At 47.7% G+C, this 21,576-nt stretch overlaps 1 protein-coding gene across 6 annotated transcripts; it reads right to left on the bottom strand.

The window, feature by feature from the left end:
- Positions 1-157: 157 nt before the first annotated feature.
- UBAP1L (ubiquitin associated protein 1 like) lies at positions 158-20,615 on the bottom strand. 6 transcript variants are annotated; one of them, XM_037054136.1, is made up of 7 exons: positions 20,466-20,615; positions 19,124-19,302; positions 14,567-14,849; positions 8,272-8,835; positions 5,922-6,128; positions 2,401-2,502; positions 158-1,526 (listed from the first exon to the last, which is right to left on the bottom strand). In XM_037054136.1, the coding sequence occupies exons 3-7, from the start codon at positions 14,684-14,686 to the stop codon at positions 1,392-1,394; spliced, it is 1,128 nt and encodes a 375-aa protein (XP_036910031.1). In that variant the 5' UTR covers positions 14,687-14,849; positions 19,124-19,302; positions 20,466-20,615; the 3' UTR covers positions 158-1,391. The 6 variants fall into 6 exon arrangements, with proteins under 6 accessions (XP_036910031.1, XP_036910026.1, XP_036910029.1 ...); XM_037054131.1 differs by lacking the exon at positions 19,124-19,302 and adding an exon at positions 20,067-20,208 and having other exon boundaries at positions 14,567-14,687; XM_037054134.1 differs by lacking the exon at positions 19,124-19,302 and adding an exon at positions 20,067-20,208.
- Between the last annotated feature and the right edge of the window lie 961 nt (positions 20,616-21,576).

Raw genomic sequence — 21,576 nt, forward strand, 5'->3', positions numbered from 1 at the left:
AATAAATAAGAAATAGTGACATATACATATGTCATATATATAATAGTTATACATAATTATTATTCAGCTATAAAAAAAGAACGAAATCTTGCCATTTGTAACAATATGGATGAACCTCAAGGGCATTATGCTAAATGAAACAGTAGTCAGAGAATGATACATACTGTGTGATTTCATATGTGGGATCTAAAAATAAAAAACCAGACTCACACATACAGATAACAGATTAGCAGTTGCCAGAGGTGGGGCTAGGAGGTGGCAGGGGGTGGGAGAAATGAGTGAAGGCAAACATCAATGACAAAGAGCAAATATTTTTAAAAGACTTTAAAAAAATCCCCAGAGAGCTTCTTATAAAAACAAAACAGATCCCTAGGGCCCACCAAGCTGAACTTTCTGAGTCAGATTACCCAAAAGTGGGACCTGCAGCTGTTTACAGCCCTCCCCGGGGGTTCTTGTGAACAGCGGCCAGGTCTGGTCTCTGCTTTTCCTGGGGAAATGGAGCCAGTCATCAGCAGACCCAAAACCAGGAATGAGATCTTTGGCCCCACAGTTAGGTGTTCCTTCACAGCTAGACCAGGTGCCCAGAGGACCCCAAAGAATTGCCCATCATTCCTTCTTTGTTTTCAGTTTCTCAAAAGCAAAGTTGCTAATGCACACAGTTTAAAGAGTCAAACCAAGGTAGTTTTTACAAGGTTTGCACAAGAAAACGCTACTCCATGCCCACACCCTCCCATCTGCCCCTCCCCACAGGCTACTGTTTTAGCTGATTCTTTTGGTATTGAAAGAGACCAGAATCTCACCCCAAAGTATGTCTCTTTGACATGAAGATTATTTTGAGCTGAAGGCAATGAAGCAGCAGCAAATGTAGGAAAAGTTCCTCCTGCCCTTTTCTGTCTAAAGGCAGGAGAAAAATCTCCCTTTCCTTGAGACAGATGTTTCTCCTTCCAGAGATGCACCAGAGGAATGAATCTGCAAACGAACCTTACTGTTAGGTCCCTCCCATGTTCACCTTCCAAGAATTTGCCATTCTTGGAAGCCTAAACCGATTTCCTGTATCCTGTTATCTCTCTGCAAATTTGTTCTTTGTTGATGCTACATACACCAGAGATCTAAACTGCTGCTTTGAGCTACTTTTCCCTGAGGTTCTTCCCACATGACGTGCGCTACGTGTGCCAGTAAGCTGGTTTTCTCCCGTTGACTGGTCTAGTTGAAAACCCAAGGTGCCAAGTGCTGCCTCCTTCTATAGTATTTGCTCCCACCCCTTGGCACTGTTTGCATTCTGTAGTGAACATGCATCGCTTTGTCATTCTTATGTTGTCCATAGTTAGAACTCGGATTGCTGGGTTTAGCACAGGTCTGGGGTGCCCGGGCATTGCAGAGTGCCCCAGTGGTCACTGGGCGAAGGCCACCAGCTCCTCCAGGGCTTGCTCGCGGTGGTTGCCATGGACCAGCAGCACTTCCTTGATCCGGTCCTGCTGGAAGCCCATGTCGCTGAACTGTTCCCAAAGGCGAAGGAACTCCCCGGCCTGAGGAAGGGGAGGCAGAGAGGCCACTGAGGCTCGGTCTCCATTCCAGAGAGCCCCTGCCCTGGTGTCCTCTCTGTATCTGCTCCCAAAGAGCTGTGGCCTGATCCTGGGCAACACCCGTGTTTCCCCTGTGCTGCTGAAGTGACCTGGGCTTGGACCTCTCTTCTGTGCCGAGGAAGAAGGCCCCAGCCTGGCCCCTGACTTGGTCCTGGCTTTGCCCCCTGACTCCAGCTCACTGCTGACTGCCTGTGCTTGGGCACTGGGGCAGGGAGGGAAAGAAGGTCAAATCCTGGTGCCCAGAGATGCACAGCCTGGGGTCTCTGCCCGCACCCCAAACTCTGCCAGTGTTTCACAGAGTACAGCCTCCACTTTCCTTCCTCCTGTGGCCCCAGTGCTTAAAACTTCTCTGCTCCTCCTCCCTCCCTCCTGTATCCTGCCCCCTCACTGGTCCCTCCCTAGGCCTCTGGAAAGAGCTGCTGAGGATCCCAGACCAGCTGCTGAGTGTGGACAGGTCATAGTCATCACCACCCAGAATGACTCCTGAGCCACAGCTGCCTGCACCCCGGGTTCCAGGCAGGCAGCAGACTCCCTGAGCAGCAAGTTCAAGTATCTCTGTGCTGCCTGTGGTTCCCACCTGGGTGTCTAACAAAGAGCGGGCACTCAATAACACCTGTGTTGATTCTGTTAAATAGTACAGAAGCCTTGCCCCTGGTTTGTCTCCCTAGCTTGTCCCCTCACCTCTGTGCTTCATCTCCCTGCACCGTCTCCTTACGGTCCCCAGGCTGGCTCTGGTACCATGCCCCTGACGTACCAGGCTTGCGTGTGCACCCCCATCCCTCGCCTCCCTGGGGCCCAGGCAGGGGGCGGGGCTGACCTGGCTCTCAGAGAACTGGAACATCTCCATGGCCTCCTCCACCAGGCCCTCCTCATAGCCCTGCCGCAGCAGCCGGTCACAGGCGCTGAGGTAGCTGAGAAACTGCGTTGGAGAGGGGCAAAGAGGGAGGGGTGATGAGAGGCGTGGCTGGGGCAGCGGGCGGAGTGGAGGAGTCACCCCAAGGACCTCACTGAGGCCTGAGCTCAGACCAGCTGTCTAGACACCCCACCACACCCAACATAGGCCCAGAAACCCCAGGAGTCAACAGAAGAGAAACCAAGGTCTCCTCTAGAGACAGGCGGAAAGCAAGTCCTGACCAACTATCCCAAACTGAGGGCTGGAACCCAGGAAAAGGACTGCCAGGGCGAGTTAAGGTGTTCCCAGAACCCACGTTGGGAGGGGACAGGCCTGCAAAACAGGCGTCTCACCCGCCACCCATCCCAGCCTGCTCACCCTCCTGGGAAGCACCTACCTGTGTGAAGGTGCCATCCACACCTGTGTGTCCCCACCCCACCCCTAGCCGAGTGCATCTCTGCCACCCAGGACTTCTTGACTCCCCACCACACAATAGTCCTGCCTCAGTGCCAGAAAGTGAGGGGGCGGAGGAGGATCTCAAGGCTGGACCCTTGTTCGGCTCACTTCCTACTTAGTCATCAGGTCGGGATGAAGCTCTGTCTCCCAACCAGGGCTCAGAGGCCTGCCTGCTCCTGCCCCTGTCATGTCATTGCCTCAGCTCTAGCCCCAGCCCCCTGACCTCTGTAGACCCAGCCCCCTCCCCAAGGCCAGCCTCACTTCTCTTATCGGGGACCACTGTGCCCCGTTTCCAAGGCGCCCTGCTTGCCGCTCCCACGGCACGTACCTGTGTGACTGCCCTACTATGTTCCTCATCTTTTTTGTCCACTGACTTTGCTCCCTGAGGGAAGGGCTGTGTCAGTCTTATTCACCACCGCTTCCCCGCACCCCAATGGCAGGCAGAAGGAGTTCAGTAAATACGTGCTGTGTTTATAAAATGAATTAAGAACTACCTTCAAGGAGCTCACAGCTCAGTGGGGGAGATAAACCAGATATAGGAAATCACAAGGGCCAGGCGAACCAGAGCAGGATTTGTAGGGAGTCGGTGCCAAATGAAGGCGCCAGACCTTAAAAATTATGGGTACGAGTAGAAAGGAAGCAGGTTGGGTTTCTGCAGACCTTCAGAGCTGGGCAGAAAGCACAGACAATATAGGCTAATGGTTTCAGCTCTCGAACTCTCCAAGCATCTGCCCCAGAACACCTAGACCTTGCTCTGAGCACATTTGGAAAACCACCCAGCTGCGCCTTCCTTGCGCAACGAGGAAACTGAGGTCCAGGCAACATGGGCAGCTTGCCCCGGGGCCCAGGACTAGAGCCTAGATCACCTCACTCTCCCAGGGCCAGCTGCTGGAGGAGGGGCCTGAGCTAGCTTGCGTGTAGACAGGGTTTCTGAAGATGAAAATGGGAGCAGGGTTAAGGGCAGATGGGGGTGCTCCCTTCATCTCTTAGCTCACCCACAGCAGTGCTTTGTGACCTTGGTGCTGATTGCATTTGTAAAGATTCTGCTACTTGGTCAGTTTGGGGGACCTGTGGGACTTTAAATGCCACCAGGCCTGCCTCAGACCCCAGGATGGGACCCCAGAAGTCACTGATGATCAGCACATATTCTCCTCCATCCAATCTGTGAATAAGGAGAGGTTCGAGGAGGGGCGCTCCCGTGCCTGACGCCCCATCACAAGTCTGGACCTGGCCTATGGGCCTCACAGGTGCCACCCATGCCCGTCCCTCACTTTGACCCTTGTGAAAAAGGGAAGGAGTGATGGCCAGGGCTTATCGTCTATGTCTCCTCCGCTCTTCCTGGCTCTTCTCAGTGAAGACCCTCTGGTGCCCTTCCCTGTGGACTGTCTCTGGCCATAAAGGATTTACTGCAGCATATATCTTTCAAGGGGAGAAGGAACCTGAACCCAAAGGAGTTGCTTAGTTAGTGGTGGAACTTTGCAGACTAGAGGGAAAGATGTACTTGGTGGGGGAGGGTAGATGAAGCTATCCAATGGACCTTCCGGCCCACCCCTCAGGGCATAGCCCCTGACTGCCCACCAGGGCAGAGCGCTGCCCAGAGACCTGGCAGGCCAGGCAGGTGGTCAGTCTGTCTGCAAACACCACGTTCCTAATGAGGTGGGTTCTTCCAGCCCACCCATGGGGAGGCCAGTGCCTGTGCTGGCTCCTACTCATCCTCAGAGCTTCACAGTGATGAGACCTCAGCCTTGTCACAGGACCTAGAGACTGGGGGGCGGGGCATGTCAGAGCCCGCTCTGTGGACCAGTTGCCTCACAATCCTCTGGCTAGTCTATTAGCCACAGTCCTGGTTTTCGGTGGCAGCTGAAGGTAGGGGCAACTTGAGATCTATTCTTAAATCTCAGGTCAGTGTGGGCTCTCACACAGAAAATGAGAGAAGGGCACTGTGCAACACAGGTTCAGAGTTAGGCCAGCCTCAGTTTCTTCATCTGCAAAGTGGGGACAGCAATAGCAACCATGCAGAATTGAGGAGGCCTAATTGTATACATTCAGATTGAGGAACTGGCACAGAGAAGGTGTTTACAAAATATCAGTGCCACTAATGACTGATGGATACAGGGATATAAAGACCTAACCACCTCGGTCACCCTTCAAGTGACTCTGAAAGGCCGTGTAAGCTCCAGAACTATAGGCTTAGCCGATGCTGTTGAGTCTACAAAGTTCAATGTCTCCATCTACTCACTTCTGCTTCTGTCCACTTCCTTTGCCAGGGGTTGGCCCCAACAGCCTCCTTGATAACTATCCTGCATAGGATAGTTATTCTATCCTATCCTATCCTATCCTATCCTCCACCTGAGTCTGCTTCCTGGGGATTCCAACACACAGCACTGGTTTTTACGTACTCTGGTGTCCCATACCTCCTAGTTGCATCTAAATACCCAGGAAGTGCCTGATGAGTACTGTCGATTAGATGGGCAGATGGATGAAAAGAGAGATCAGTATGGGCAAACCATTTGTTGAGGGAAGTGATTGGAGCTGCACCATCCAATATAGTATCCAGTAGCCACAGGTGACTATTTTAATTAATCACAATTAAATAAAATTCTCAGTCACACTCGCCACATTTCAAGTAACCATGGCTAGAGGGTACTGTGTTGGACAAGTATAAAATATCTCTCTCATCGCAGAAAGTTCTATTGGGCAGCTCTAGAGAGCTTCTTGGCCACCTGAAGCTCCAGCCCCTGTATCTGGGGCAGAGACCAGGAGAGGAGGAGACTATGGAGACTCCCCCCGTGGGCATGGGGGTTCCTGATAAACTCCTATGAAATGGTAGCATGAGGGTCTAGAAACTTGCTCACAACCCCTGATAATTAGAGGCCGAGATTCTGCCTCTAAAGATAAGGAAACAAAACTTCTTCAAGGTGAAGATAAAACCACATGGCCACCCACCGGGTTACGGCTGCACAGCCCCCCAGCTCTGGACGATCACTCACCTGGCTCAGGCTCTGCCGCCCTGTCTTCTGCAGAGCCACAATGGCCCTGTGCAGCGGGTACCCCAGGGCCACCACTGGCCCAATGAGGTCTTGCTCCTCCTGGCTGAGGGCAGACAGCACGTCAGCTGAATCAGGATGCAATCTGTGGGTGACGAGAGGCTGGGGCTCCCGCCCAAGAGGTGGCAGGCAGGTGTATGGGCTGAGGGACTGAAATACAGACAAGCTGAATGTGTCAAGCTATCATCTGGCCAGGCAGCACATTTTTAAAGGTGCCTTTGCATGCCACTTTCTCTACAGAGTCCGGGGGCTAATGCTGTGAAGAGCTTGGAGTCCTGCAGACCTGGGTTTGAACCCCACATCTCTACTGTTTACTCAGTTTACTCACATGTAAAATGAAGGCAAACATACTTAGATACCTCAAGGGTTGTTACAAGGCTATAAGCCAATGTGAGAAAAGTAATTAGCAAAAGACCTGGCATACAGAAATTGCCAGTACATGATAATTATTTCATTTATAGCTTAGAACAACCCTGTAAGAGAAACAGGATAGATCCATCCTGTTTTCCCACCTTACTGGTATTGAAATCAAGGTTCAGAGAAGTTAATGACCTGGCAAGCTGTGCATATTTGGGACCTGAACCCTGCTCAGAATCAAATCCAGACCCTGCTCAGAATCAAATCCAGGGTTCTTTACCTCACCCGCTAGGAGGATCTTCCGGCCAGACCTCATTCTTGAATTTGGCTGAGGCTTGGCAGGGCATAGAGTGGGGCAGAGACAGGACACAGCCATGGTGCTGGAGAGACCCATACAAACCCTGGGCTAAGACTGATGGCTTAAGGGCATTTCAATTGGTCTGGATGGCATCACTCCTCACCCTTCCCCTATGAAGAAGCACCTATCTGCCAGCCCTGAACGCACCACCTGTCCCCTCCTGCCCCACCCATTCCCATCTGCTCAGGATTTCTCTGCCGTGACTTCACCCTTGGGCCTACTCTTTACCCCCAGAGTGGAAAACATCCAAATCTTAGGATCTGAGTCTATGCTGTGACCTCAAAAAAGAGTCTTAGCTGCTCTCAGCCTCAGTTTCCTTCTGTACAGAACCTGTCCCCAGTCCCCGGACCCCCAACACACACACTCACAGACAGGACTGCTGCTAGGGTTAAACGGAGTCTGGATCAGGGAAGAGCCACCCTGGTGTCTGCACCTGGTCCCTGATGTGGGAATCGCCGGTCCAGTTCACAGAGCCCCATCCCTACATTTGCTCCAAACAACTGTGTGCAGGGTTGCTGGCCCTCTTTACAAGGTAGAAAAGGGATGGCTCAGCGCGCGCTTCAGTGACACCAGTGAGCAGAAAAACCAGACCTCGGGTCTCTTTTGTATTTAATTTCCTGTTGGACTTGTGCTTCCTGGTTTGGCTGTGGGGCTGCTGGGGGTGGGGCAAAAAGCTGTGCCCTGTCCCTACCTCCTGTTCCCAGTCCTGACCGGCCCCATCTGATCTAGATCGTGGTTGTGTGGAATTTTATGGGTACACAATTTGTACCTCTTAAAGAAAACAGACACAATTACAAACATAAATCAGGCATAAAGCTTCAGATAGAGCAAAGCCAGGAAAGAGGCTAAAGCTTCATTGATTTCACGGTAAGTTCACTTCTGCTCCCATTGTTACAGGTACAGACCTGTCCTGAAGCCTTTCCAACCGTCACAACCCTCACAACCCTCACCTTTCTCAGCACATGATCACTCCCCTCTACAGTGCTGCCTGGTCCCCACGCCCCCTGGGAAACTCTCCTCATCCAGTGGTTTTGACCTTGTCTCTTCCAACCCAGTGTCTGGCAGGAACTAAGGGACGGCGACTATTTCTTGACTGAGACTCCAGCTCTCCCAGTCTACAGCAAGCCTTGGCCCCTGGCAAGCCCTGGATCTGAGTCACATTCATTAATGCAACAGACATTCATTGAGCGCCCCCTATCGGCCAAGCCTGCTCTTGGGTGCTCTGGAAACAAAAATGAACACTATTCGCCCCTTGCCCTGAAAGAACTCATATTCCACTAGAAGAGAGAGACACACAGGTACGAGATAATGCCATTTAAGTGACATGCGCCTTAACAGAGGCACAGAAGGCTCAAAGGAAACAGAGGGAATGGGGGCCCTCTGAGCAGGGAATATTCTAGGCAAAGGGCCGCAGGAAGAACAACAGCACTGTTTACAGCGCCTGGTGAGAGCAGCAGATAAAGTAACGGGGAAGAGCGCAGACCAGAGGGGACTGAGGCCGTGGACCAGGCTGGGGCCTCAGACAGTGGGGGCTTCGCTACTGATCTGCAGACTTGGCAGAGCGGGCAAGTTCCTTACCGCGACCGTGGGCTTGTGGCTCCGCAGCGGGGGCATGGCACCGGCCGTGGAGGGCCGAGGAGGCGGCGCGGGTGCACTGGGGAGCGGGGGCTCGGCGCCCTGGGGAGGCTCGGGGCTGGGGCAGAGGCTCAGCGCCCGGTGGCGGATGCGCTGCAGGAGGGTGCGGGGACGGGAAGCCATCCTGCCCTCCGAGAGTTTCCGCCGGGCACCCGCCAACTCCAGCCTCACGCCGCGCAGCAAGTCCAGCGAGGACCGGTGACGGCCTGAGCTGGGACTCGCAGGAGCGCTGGCCTGGGGGCTGCAAGGACCCGGCTTTCCCTCCCTGGCAGGGGAGGCTTCTTCCTCTTCTTCTCCCTTCTCCTCCAGCTGCTCCTGGGGTCCAGCCTCAGGGCCTTTGGCTGGGGCCGGGGCCGGCGCAGGTGTCGGCCGGTATTCCGGGCTAGCCAGCAGGTACCAGGCAGGAGGGGCTGAAGCTGTCCCGGCGGCATCGCATTGGAACTGGCAGGGTCCCCGGACGACAGCCTCCACCCAGAAGAGAGTCCTCCTCTCCAGGCTGAAGTCGTGCTGCAGAGAGAAGGCTACATGAGGATCAGGCAGGCAAGCCAGGGCTTGAGGGCACACCCCTACCGTCTGGTCTCCGGAGCCCCTGTTAGCCAAAGACTTGCCAGACCTGCACACTCCCAATTCTGAGCCCCAGGCAGCCATCACAGCCCACCCCCATTTTAGTGAACACTGGAGTAGACAGACATCAGTAACAAAGTAACGGTAACCTCTGCATAACGGACACAGTGAAATGTAGTGAAATCTAGTATCTAAGTCCCTTTCCTATTTAGTATGTAATTGAACAGTAGCAGCTTAAAAGCTTTCTCCAGTAAAATGGGGTTTTAGCATTCCTGGCTGGTGTGGCTCAGTGGATTGAGTGCCGGCCTATGAACAGAAGGGTACCTGGTTCCATTCCCAGTCAGGATGCATACCTGGGTTGCAGGCAAAATCCCTGGTAGGGGGCGAGCGAGAGACAACCACACACTGATGTTTCTCTCCCTCCCTCCCTTCCCCTCTCAAAAAATTATCTTAATTTAGCAAATGCATCATTTGTCAGTAAACAGCCAGCCTTGGAGACCCGCCCAGACAAATGAACTTCCCTGTGGAGTAAAACAGCGGTCCCCAACCTTTTTGGGGGGACAGAATGGGGGCGGGTAACAGGAGGCGGAGCTCAGGTGGGGTTGGGGGCAGAAGGCAGAGCTCACAACAGCTATCCTTGCTCACTGCCCCTCACCTCCTGATGACAGGGTCGGGGGTGGTATGGGATGGAGACACCAGAGGGAGCTCAGGCGAGCTTCCCTCATGGCCCGATTCTCAAGAGGCTACAGACCAGTGCTGGTTCTCCACCTGGGGGGCTGGGAACCTCTGGAATAATACCCTCCTCCAACGTCCTAGCTGCAATTCGAGGTTACTTTGGGACCCAGGACGTGTAAAATTCACTAATCTTTATTGAATCCTACTTAGTAGGTTTTTGTATTACCGGTATTCCTACATCCAGATTATGAAAATGAGGCTCAGAAAATTTAATTTGCTGGAGGTCAGATTGGAGGCTAAGATGGGATTTCTCTGTCCATCTGACTATAGGGCTTTATCCACTACATAGCCGGCCACCTAAAAAAGCGGTCTGGAGTCCACATATACAATCTAGCTTGAGAGTTTAAAACTGAGGCAAAAATAAAATATTCCCATTGCTTACCTTTAAAATTAAGAACCAAGAATATAAAATGCCATTAAAATATTTTTAAAAATTTAAAGGCAATCTCAATGCTCTGTGATGGCCAGTTACGGAAGAGAGAGGCGGGAGGAAGTGGTGTGCGAAAGGGGAGGCAGACAGACGAAAACGGACACAGATCACAGACACTGCCACCTTCCCGCCTTTGACCTGACCCTAGGTTGGGGAGGAGAGCATCATGTAGCTGGTCCAGAGTGGCTCCCTGACTGAGGTCAAGGACTGTGTCTTACTCTGCTCTGTACCCTCAGGGCCCAGGGCAGGCAGGCCTGGCACAGAGTGGACATTAGTTAAGTGTGTGTGATGAATACATGGCTAGAGAAAGACGCTGGAGCAAAATAGATGAGTCGTGAAAAACAGAGGAGGAAAAAGACAACTTCAGAACTGATGAGGCAGAATTGCGGAGAAAGACACTAAGCTGGTGGGACTTAGGGGATAAAATGAGACAAAGACCCAATAAAAATACCAACATAATTCAGGGAACTAAGCAGGATGATTCTAAAGTTCATATGAAGAACAAACAAATAAGAATAGATAGAAAATCTCTGGAGGTGAAAAGATAAAGAGAATTGGCCCTCTCAGCTGTTTTATTATATTATAAAACATCAATAATTAAAGCTAGGATACTGGCAAAGATGGATTAAAAGTAGAGAATAGAAAGCCCAGAAATAGACCTCAATATCTATGGGGCTTTAGCAAATAATAAGGATGGCATTTCAAGCAATGAGAAAAAGAGGAACTAGTCAATAAATGGTGTTAGCTATTCAGGGGAAAATAAAGTTGGATCCATTCTCACATTGTATACACAAGGAAAAATTCCAAAAGGATCAAAGATTCAAATGTGTGATATTAAACCATAGAAGTACCAGGAGAAAACAGGACAGAAACCCTTTACAACCTCAAATGGGGACAGACTTTCTTCTCTGAATCAAAACCTGGAAGCCATACACATGCACACAGGCATGCACCCAAAATCCACAGGGCAAATATGCCTCATGAGCAAGGTCAAAGGCAGGTGCCAAACTGGGGGGCTGGGGAGTGGAGTGGAAACAGCACCCACATCACACACAAAAGCTAACTTTACTAATAGAGAAGACCAACAGCCAAACAGAAAACAATGGACAAAAAAAATATGGACAGTCCACAGAAAAGGAAATACAAATGGCTCTTAAACACAGAAAAAGCTGCTCCACCTTACTCATAATGAGAGAAAGCAAAAGAAAACTATGCTGAAATGCCATTCGCCTGTCCCTTGGCAAAGACCCAATTCTGATGACATCCTGTTGGGGCGTGTGGGAGGTGCAGGCAGTCACGGTGTGTTGCTGGTCAGGATGTAAATCAGGACAACCCCTATGCAGAGCCAGAGCGGGTTTGACAATTTACATAAGCAAATTCGAAAGGACATCTGCATATACTCATTTCCTGCAGCACTATTTGTAGTGGGAAAAGCCTTGGAAGAATCTAAGTGTACATCAGGAGGGACCCAGGTGACAAAATGTGATGTGTCCACATAATGCAATATTTCAGTGAACAACGAAACTGAAGACGCTTTCTATGGTCAGATATGGGAGATTTTTATAAGTGAGAAAATCAAGAACAGTTTCTATAAAGTGCTACCTTTGGTATAAAAAGGAGGAAATAGCTGTATTTGCTTGCATATACACATGTAAGAATCTAGAATATATAAAGAATGAATAACAGAGGCCATCAGGGAAGGGGCGAAGCTGGGGGGCAGGGCAGATGGGAAGGTGTCAGTGGCAGGTAGGCAAACTGCCTGGGGGCCAAATTGATGCCCACACCTTGTCTGTATAAATAAGGTGTTATTGAAACAGAGCCATGCCCACCCTCTCCTTTCCCTAAGGTCTATAAAAACTCTGGCAATTACTCAAACCTGCTCTTTCCCGACAATTTTTACTTCTGGCTCTTTATAGAAAATATTTGTCAACTCTGCTCTATAACACTTTATACATACATATAAATTTGCATATATGTGTATGTGTATATATATAATACATAACATGTATATATTATTCACACACACAACAGATTTAAAGAGGCTCTAAGTGTGGAAGGAAAGGCTCCTTGGGCAGGAGCAGGGTGAAGGGGTGGGCCAGGGCTCAGGGGTCCCACCGACCCCTGTGGGAATCCTGTCTGCATTGCTCGTCAGCCATGGGACCCTGTGGACCACTCAGATGGGAGCTTTCGTTCCTGTGCCATGGGGTAGGAACAGCCAGATGCTAAAAGGTCATACAAATCAGAGAGAAGACTGAACATGTAAAGAGGTTCTAGCATGGGCCTGGTGCCTAGCAGGTGCTCAGTAAATGATAGCTGTTATTATTTTTCCCTTTAGGCCACTATAGGTTCATCTGGTAATCTAACCACCATGTATCACACCACTGTTATGGGAAAATGTATTTCGAGTTCTTAACACTGGGAATATAGCGCAGTGAACTTGAGGCTGTAAATCATACTTGGAGTCTCGTGCTTCTCTATTTTTTAGTTTGGGCCAACAGGAAAAGAGATGGAGGCTCAGGAAGGGGAAGTGGCTCAAGGAATTGCAGGTGCCCACCCTGGAGGAGGAGGCAAAGCCAGGTCAGAATTTGGCTAGGACACTAGACATGGACTTAGCAGAAGGGTGCCTATTTTCTGCTACTAGACTGGCTTCTTCCCAGCTTCGCTTGAGCTCATCAGGGAGGGAAAGGCTGCGATAACCCACCTCCCCTGGAGCTCAGTAAAGCAAGTTCCTTTCCCACCAGTACTAGGCTCTACTGCCAGAGAGAGCGCCCACAGCACAGGCTGGAGAGCAAGGGCTCCTGCCCCACAGAGGGCGCTCTGGGCTTTACAAAGCTTATGTCAACTCTGGACACCTGACTTGAGGATCCTCAGTGCAAGTCCAGGGTGCAGATGAAGCAAAACTGCACCTGGTCTCCTGCTCCGGTGCCCCAGGCCACTCAAGCCCCTCTACCTGACTCTGCCCAGGCCTCTCCTGCCTGGCCTGTGCTCTCTGCTCCTGACTTCCCGAACCTTCCCCCCCAACCTTTTTTTTTTTTTTTTTGCTTTCNCCCCCAACCTTTTTTTTTTTTTTTTGCTTTCAAACATAACCTGTCTGGTGTCCCTCGTGTTCCAACCCTGCTCTTAGCTAATACAAATGATCTGCAGTCAGAATCTGGGTTTTAGTCTAGCCACTAGCTTTGGACAAATCATTTCCTTTTCCTCGGCCTCAGGTTCCTCATGTTCGAAATGAGTGAGAGCTGATGTAGATCCCCAAAACTTTCCCACAAAGCACCCAGCAGAGAGTGGAGAAGGAGCACCCAAGAGCCTGAGGACTCAGTCTCAAGAGGCCCAATGCCAGCTCCACATTCTTGGCAATCTTATTCTTTCATTTTTAAAGAATTCATATGACTTTTGCATTCTACCCAATGATACATCTGTGTTACAATTTAAATGCAGTAGGTTCCCCTGTAAATCTTCAAGTAAACTCAATTCTCCTGGAAGTTAAATAATTGTGTTTATCCTAAGGCGGTATGTGATGTGACCACATACACTGGGAGCATAGTCCAGGGTGGGAGCCAGGGGGCGCTTTAAGGGTGCCACTAGGACAGACGTGGGGAATAGTAATCCTTTCTAATGAGTCCTGGGCAACTCTGTGTTTCAACAGAGGATTCTAGATCTAGTGTCTTAACCTAGAGGGGTCATTCTAATGGTGAAATTTTATTCTATTATTATTATTTTATCCTCACCTTATGACATTTTTTCATTGTTTTTAGAGAGTAAGGGCAGGGGAGTGTGTGTGTGTGTGTGGGGGGGAGATACAGATGTAAGAAACATCGATGCCTTCTTATATGTGCCCTGACTGGGACTGAACACACAGCCTGGGCATGTGTCCAGACTGAATTCAAACCTGCAAGCTTTTGATCTATGGGATGATGCTCTAACCAACTGAGCCACACTGGCCAGGCCTGGCCTAATAGTGGAGTTTTATTTTATTTTATTTTTTAAAGGTTTTATTTATTTATTAACAGAGGAAAAGGGAAGGAGGAAGTGAGGGAGAGAAACATCAATGTGTGGTTGCCTATCATGTGCCCCATACTGGGGACCTGGCCTGCAACCCAGGCATGTGCCCTGACTGGGAATTGAACCAGTGACCCTTTGGTGTGCCAGCCGGCACTCAATCCACTAAGCCACACCACCCAGAGCTAATGTTGGAATTTTAGACATAATAGCAGGCTGACGGAGAAGAGAGGAGCTGGAACATCTGTGCAATGAGCCTCATTCACTTTATATAGGCAACCTTCCAGTTATTCTAAGGCTAAAATAAGACCCATTAAATAGTCCCCATCACCAGTCTTCCTCAGGAAACACCTTTCCTCTTGGGTTATTTCCAAATTCCATGGAATATACCAGAGCAGGCTTAGCTGCCCTTTAAAATCAAGGATCAAGGTCCCATGAGGCTCGGTGTCAGACCCACAGACCCAGGAACTAGGAGATAGACAGACAGACAGACAGACAGAGAGATACACTTACCATAGAACCCAGCAGAAGTTCCCTGCAGGCTGGGACACTGAGTTCTGGCCCAGGCAGAAGCTCTGTGCTTATCACAAAGCCCTTGGACACCTTGAAAGGGACACCGTCGAGGGCATTCATCCTGCGGAGGAGTGTGGAGATGGGGAGCAGGCTGAGGTGGGCTGCAGGGTGGCAGGCAGAGAGCCTAGCCCTGAGGTCCAGGCTCAGGACCCTCAGGTGGCCTCAGTGCTCTGTGACTTAGCTGGGTCCCACAGCCAAGGGGGAAAAGGCAAAGTGGCCAGTGCTGTCAAAAAAGAGTTTTTCACTTAAGCAATTGAGGGAGAAATATCAAATTACAAAAACTCTTCCAAAAGAGGAAGGAAGGAATACTTCCTAACTCATTTGACATCACCTTGATACCAAACTTGACAAGAAAATTAGAGGCCATCTCTCATGAACATAAATGAAAAAAAATCATAAATGAAAATGAACAAAAATAATTATGGATAGAAAACTACTGCCAAGTTGAGTTTATTACAGGAATGAGAGGTTGGCTTAACATTCCAAAATCAATCAGTGGGAAGAAAGGTAAACATCAATAGAATAAAAATAAAAAATTATATAATTATGTCTCTCCACAGATGCAAAAATAAGTACTTGACAAAATTAATACCTATTCATGATTTAAAGAAACAACAAACTCTTTAGCAACTTAAGAATTTCCTTAACCTAATAAAAATATCTCTAAAATTGCTGAAGCAAACATCCCATTTAATGTGAAAAGCTGGTAGACATCCCCAAGATTAGGAATGAGGAGGTGAGGAGTCCCCACCATTTGTCCTGTTCGGCATTGCACTGGAGATGCTAGCCTGTGCAATAAGAGAGGGGGAAAACAAAAGTATAAGGATTGGAAAGAAATAAATGAAGCTATCATTATTCACAGATAACATAACTATATGTAGAAAATAAAAAAAAATCCTGTAAGAATAAAACTCTTAGAATGAGTTAATTTATGAAGGTTATTGGCTACATGGGCAACACGCAAGAATCAATTATGTATCTATACACAAATATCAAACTATGTCAATGTTATCTTTTAAAATTTTTATTAGAGATTGAAATTTTTTAAAAGTACCATTTATATTAGCATCAACTACCTAGGACTCAATATAGCATAGGATGTGTAAGACAAAAAATTATGAAATATTAGATTAAGTGGAACATGCCATGACCATGGATGGTCAGACTCACTCTTATAAAGATTTCAACTCTTTCTGAATTGATTTACAGATCCCACATATCAAAATTCCATCAATTTTTTTGGTGTAAATTGGCAAGCTAATTCTACAATTCAAATGAAATGTAAAGGGTGAAGAAAAGCCAAGAGAATCTTTACGGAGAAGCAACACGGTGGGAAGACTTATACTTTCCGATGTCAGGACTTACTTGAAAGGTACTGGAAGTGAGACAGAGTGGCCCTGACGGGAGCACTTCTGAAGGGCCCACAGAACAGAGGAGGAAGGCCAGAGACAGACCCCGACACACGGACCCTTGACCTATGACCCTGCGGAGCACTAGGAAGATGAAGGTCTTCCAGTAAATTGTTCTGGGTCAATTGGATGTCCACCTAGAATATAAAAATCTTGACCTCTCACCTCACGTCATATACAAAAATCAATTCTAGCTAGACAGTAGATCTAAATATAAAAGGTATAAAAGGTAAAGAGGTAAAGCTTAAAGATAAAATTGGAGAATATATTCATGACTTTATAATAGGCAAACATTCTTTAAACAGATTATACAAAAGACTAACCATAAAGGAAAATACTGGTAAGTTGGGTTAAAGTTAAGACTCTCTCTTCATCAGAAGATACCATTAAGAGAGTAAAAAGTCACAGAGCAGAGGAAGAGATTTGCAGCACATGTAATGACAACGGACTCATATTCAGCATAAACAAATCAATAAGAAAAAGACCCAATACAAAAATAGGCAAGAAGTTTTCTTTTTTTTTTAAAGATTTTATTTATTTATTTATCTTTAGAGGGGAAGGAGAGGGAGAGAAACATCGATGTATGGTTGCCTTTCGTGTATCCCCTGCTGGGAGTTGGCCTGCAGGGAACCAGCCTGTAACCCAGGCATGTGCCCTGACTGGGAATTGAACCGCGATTGTGTGGTTCGCAGGCCTGTGCTCAATCCACTGAGCTACACCAGCCAGGGCAGGCAAGAAGTTTTCATACGTACTTCACAAAAGAGACTATCCACATAGCCAATAACTGGGTAAGTCGTTTGACCACATTAGCCATCAGGGAAATGCAAAATAAAACAATCAGATATCACTACACATGGACGTACACGCTCAAACAGTCAAAATTTAAAAAGCCTGACAGGATCAGGGGATAGGAAAAGTGGGGACATCTGGAACTCTCGTGCACCTCTGGTAAGGAAGTCGGCGAGTGTCAGTCAACAGCGTCTCCCAACACTGAAATCCAGGAATGAAAAGCTCATTCCCACACAGCTTCTGGGCCTTTAGGCTAAGATCAAGCGCAGTATGTTTCAGTTTAATAATCACGAGAGGAGGGATTTGATTTTTAAATAGTTTTAAACAACATTAAATAAAGATTCTGTTGCCTTATGCACAAGAATTCACTCATGCACAAGAATTCAAGCTCATCACTGCCTGTAATATATGTTTTAATCCCTTGTACGGTCCTCACCGCAGTCGGGTGTTTTGCAAACATCCAGGGTTTACCAGGGAGCACCTCTGGCTTAGTACCATCTGTCCTCCCCACCAGGATGCTGCAAAGCCCTGCTGCTAGGGGTCACTGCGGTCATCCCCATGCCCATGTGTTAGCATCTTAGGTAATCTGAGTGTGGAGAGGTCAAATGAGGCCAGATGGACAAATCCCTTAATTCCCACATCTCCTCTGTAAACTCACTGTTGTCGGTGTCTTATTGTCTGTAAGACGCAAAAGACTGCTTCCCAGCACATTGGAGTGTCTCTCTGTGCTACAGAATCAGACAGGGCCCAGGGTAATCAGTAAGTGATCTGCCCCATCACCCTATTCTTACAGGGGACATCAAGGAATGGGGGGTTGTAGGGAACACAAGAAAGTTAGCAAATCTTGGCACTCTTGGATTTATCACTCAGATTTTCTGTCACCATTAGAATTTTGAGCTATGGGGAAGCACCACAGTTTTACTGAGACCCCAGTATGAACTTCCTGTCCCTTACCTGTGACCCAAAACCTGCGTCCTGCATAGATATTCTCTACTCAGTTCTAACCTTGCTCCTGAAGCAGTTTAAGAGTTTGAGGATTCTGGAAATACATCTCTTAAGAATAGCAAGGACTACAGTGATCTAGTTAGAACATACTCTAAAATGATGATTACCTCTGCTAAGTACCAGGTGAGAAGTACATACCATTATGTGACATTATGTGACCATATTCTTTAGAGGAAGGTGAGTATCCTAGAAGCTTCAGGAAATGTGGGCCTTGACCTGGACCCTGGGGGACAGGGAACAGCCTGGGAGCAGGGAAAAGGTGGGGTGAAGAGTATTAAGTCCGGGAGGAAGCAACTTGAGCCAGGGAGCAGAGGCAGGGCAGAATGAGGGGGAGCTAAGCTGCTTGACTCAAGTAGGTGGTGCATGCTGGGAGGCAGTCTGCACTGGGATAAAGCTGCATGGGCCCTGAACATTAGGCTGAGTGCTGACTCCATTCAGCAGGCAGTGGAGAAAACCGAAGGGGCCAAAGGGGTGGAGTGAGAGTGGGGGATGGGGATTTAGGGACACCAGTCTGGTGCTTTAGCGAGCAGCATGGTACAGGATCTCTCCAACACCAGTCCCTGGGTCTGTGCCCACTTGGCTGCGTCTGAGCCTGGGAACAAGGGGCAGAGCGGGTGGAGGTTATAGTAATCAGTTTACCAGGACCCCAGGCAGTGATGCTAGTATTTTTAAAGGTCTCCATAATACTCTCTAAATGATTTCATGCTTGTCTATGGCTTCACTAATCTATGTGCCAACGACTTATAATAAAATTCTCCAGTTCTCTTCTGAGATCAAACTCGTCAACACAACTGACTACAACACATCTCCTCCAAGACATCTCAAGGGTGCTTCAAATACAACGTATGCCAAGTGACCCCCTCATTTCCCTTCCCCTGAACTGCTCCTCATCCCCTAGGATTCCTTATCTCAAGGAACGTCTCAGGTGCAGAAGCCTGGGATTCATCCCGATACTTTCTTCTCCTTAGCTGCCACTCATCTCAAATCCCTGCCAAGTTTTTTCCCTTAAATTTTTGGAATCCAGCCGTTTCATGTTACCTCCACTGCTGTCACGGGAATCCAAGCCCCCATCATCTGTCTCTCACTTGGACAACCAGTGTCCACGTATCCTCTCATGCCCTACTATTGTAATTCTATTCCACACGCTGGGACAAAAGTGATCATTTCGAAGTGGCAAACTAAGCCATTCCTCTGCTTAAAAGCCTCCCAAGGTTCCCAGCTACTCTCAGAAGCAAAATCAAATTCCTGACGAGGGCTTCCCAAGCCGTGCAGTGACTGGCCCCTCCCCTCTCACCCGCCTTGCTCTAGCCATGTTGACCTTCAAAGCTTTGATCTCTTGGCCTAACACAGTGCCCTTGCATATTCCAGATACTTGCTATGTTCTTCCTTGCCTCTTCCCCACAGTTAATAGTTGTTTATTCTTCAGAGCTCAGCTAAAACATCATTTCTTCAAAAAAGTGAGTGGTCTCTGCCCTGGGGGGGTAGCTACATTGGTTAGTGCACCCCCCCCCCCCCCCCGTACACCAAAAAGTCGTGTGTTTGATCCCTGCTTGGGGCATGTATGGTAGGCAACCAATCGATGTTGCCTGCCCTGCCCTCAAATCAATAAACATATAAGCCACTTAGAACAGTGGCTTTCTGGACTATTTTTTTTTTCTGGACTTTTTTTTTTTAACTGTGACCCACAGGATGAAGTACATTTGACTTTGTGACATAGCATATATACAGGTAAATTGAATCATGACCATTCTTACCCCTACTATATAATATATTTCTACTATTTCACTTAAATGCATTATGGAAGACTCATTATGGAAAGAAAATAAAGGCCTAATTAACCTTATAGAACCATATCTGCCCTTCAAAGCACTCAGTGTATTTTTCATGATTGTTGGATTATCTCTCTCTCAAAATCTGTGTTAGGATGTGTTTGGTATTTTGCTTGTTACCATAGCCCTTATATTTAGCAAACTATTTGAGCCTCAACAGCCACTTAATATTTGAACAATGAAAAATATAAGTTGGTAACTAAGCACTTTTTCTTCTGGCACTTACCATGATTACAACAGACTCTAAAATTTCCTTCAGGATCATTAGATTCTCTGCTCTAGACCCTGACTCCAGGAAGGCAGGAACCCTGCTGGCTCCTCTCTCTGCCTCCAGCACCTAACATGGCACCAGGAGAATGGTAAATAAAAATCGTTTCCCAAGTCCACCGTCCAAAGCCAGGGACCTACATTCTGTCAAGCACCAGTGAGTTACAGTTGAGGCGTGTCTCCTGCTCTGCACAGTACGTACTTTAACACCAATTGCCTCAGACTTAGATCTTCACTTCAGAGGCTGTAGGAAAGCCGGTTTTTTCCAAAAGGCAAATGGAACCTATATCGGAAACAAAATCTTCACGGATAGCCAGATGTGGAGGTCAGGAACTACCCAAAAGTAAACATGTAATTATACAGAAGGAGTTTATTGGTTATAAGTATTTAAAAAAATAGAAAGTTGGAAATGCTTCGTGTAATCTCTAGTCCTTAAGATGTATATCCCTGCTAATACTTCATAACATTCACACTCTTGCTATATATTATGTATTGTATATTACACTTATGCGAATGGAACAAGACATAGTTTGTACTTACCTTGTAATTCCCAGGATAGCTGCCCTGTAGACGAAGCTCACAGAAGTGAGTGAATTGCCCCAGCAGATGGTATAATCCCAGCTAAGCTTCTTGACACGTCTTTGCACAGCAGTCACGTGGGCACAGAAACATGAATGGTTTTAGAGTGATTAAGTTGCTTGGCTTATAGCAAAGTGTTTGACGTCGTAAACTCAGCCACTTGGGGTGAAAACTCTTAATATTTAATGTATAATTAATCTCTTTATTTCATTTTCTATTCTTCCTTGTATTACTTAATTTCTTAAAAAGAAATGCTTTTGTTAAAGTTTCTCACAAGTCCAGGGTCTCCTCTCCTGGGACATCAGATAAACAATATTCTTGCACATCGGACATGATGAAGCAACACATTTCTGGTTAGTCTTTGAGTGAGTTTCTCTATTTTAATTTATGTTTAATGTACATAACATGTATGTATGGGTGTAAAAAACACATGATTTAGAAAAGGGCTGGAGGCTCAACAGAACTGTAGTTCTTAATTCCAACCACAAAAAAACACCTGACTAGCAATGATGAGCAATAACGAGGGGCGTCCCTACCATGCAGAGTGTGGCCTACAGACACCTTCTCCACTGAAGAGGGACCAGGGGTCATTGGGGAAATGACGGCTTCCAGGCTGGGGACAGGAAGTGTGAGAAATAAACATGGAAAATAGTGGGATTGACTGGGAACGCAGGGGCTGAGTTAAAGATGCTCCCACTGGCCAAAGGGGACGCGATCAATAAAGAAAACAAGAAAATGGGTTGAAAGACAAGTATGTTTGGACCTGAGTTCATCCTAATACTTAAAACACAAAATTCCTGATTCACTTTTAGATGTGAAACCATTATTCTGAAAACTAGGAAATCAAGGAAATTACATATTTCTCTCTTGCTTTTGCAATATGAATTGTACCCCAGGGTACATTTCTTTTTTTAGAAGTATTCCAGCTAATAAAGAAGGAATGGCAGAGTGACACTATCACTATTCTGCAAATGAGCAAGTCCAGCTCTTGATCGTCAATGGCTGCGAAGATCACAGAGACAACCAGATGTCAGTCGTCCCGGAGCACACACCAGTCAGTCTGCGGAATAGT

The sequence above is a fragment of the Sturnira hondurensis genome, unplaced genomic scaffold, assembly GCF_014824575.4.
Source record: "Sturnira hondurensis isolate 20B ecotype Veracruz unplaced genomic scaffold, ASM1482457v3 Scaffold0008196, whole genome shotgun sequence".
Classification (NCBI taxonomy): domain Eukaryota; kingdom Metazoa; phylum Chordata; class Mammalia; order Chiroptera; family Phyllostomidae; genus Sturnira; species Sturnira hondurensis.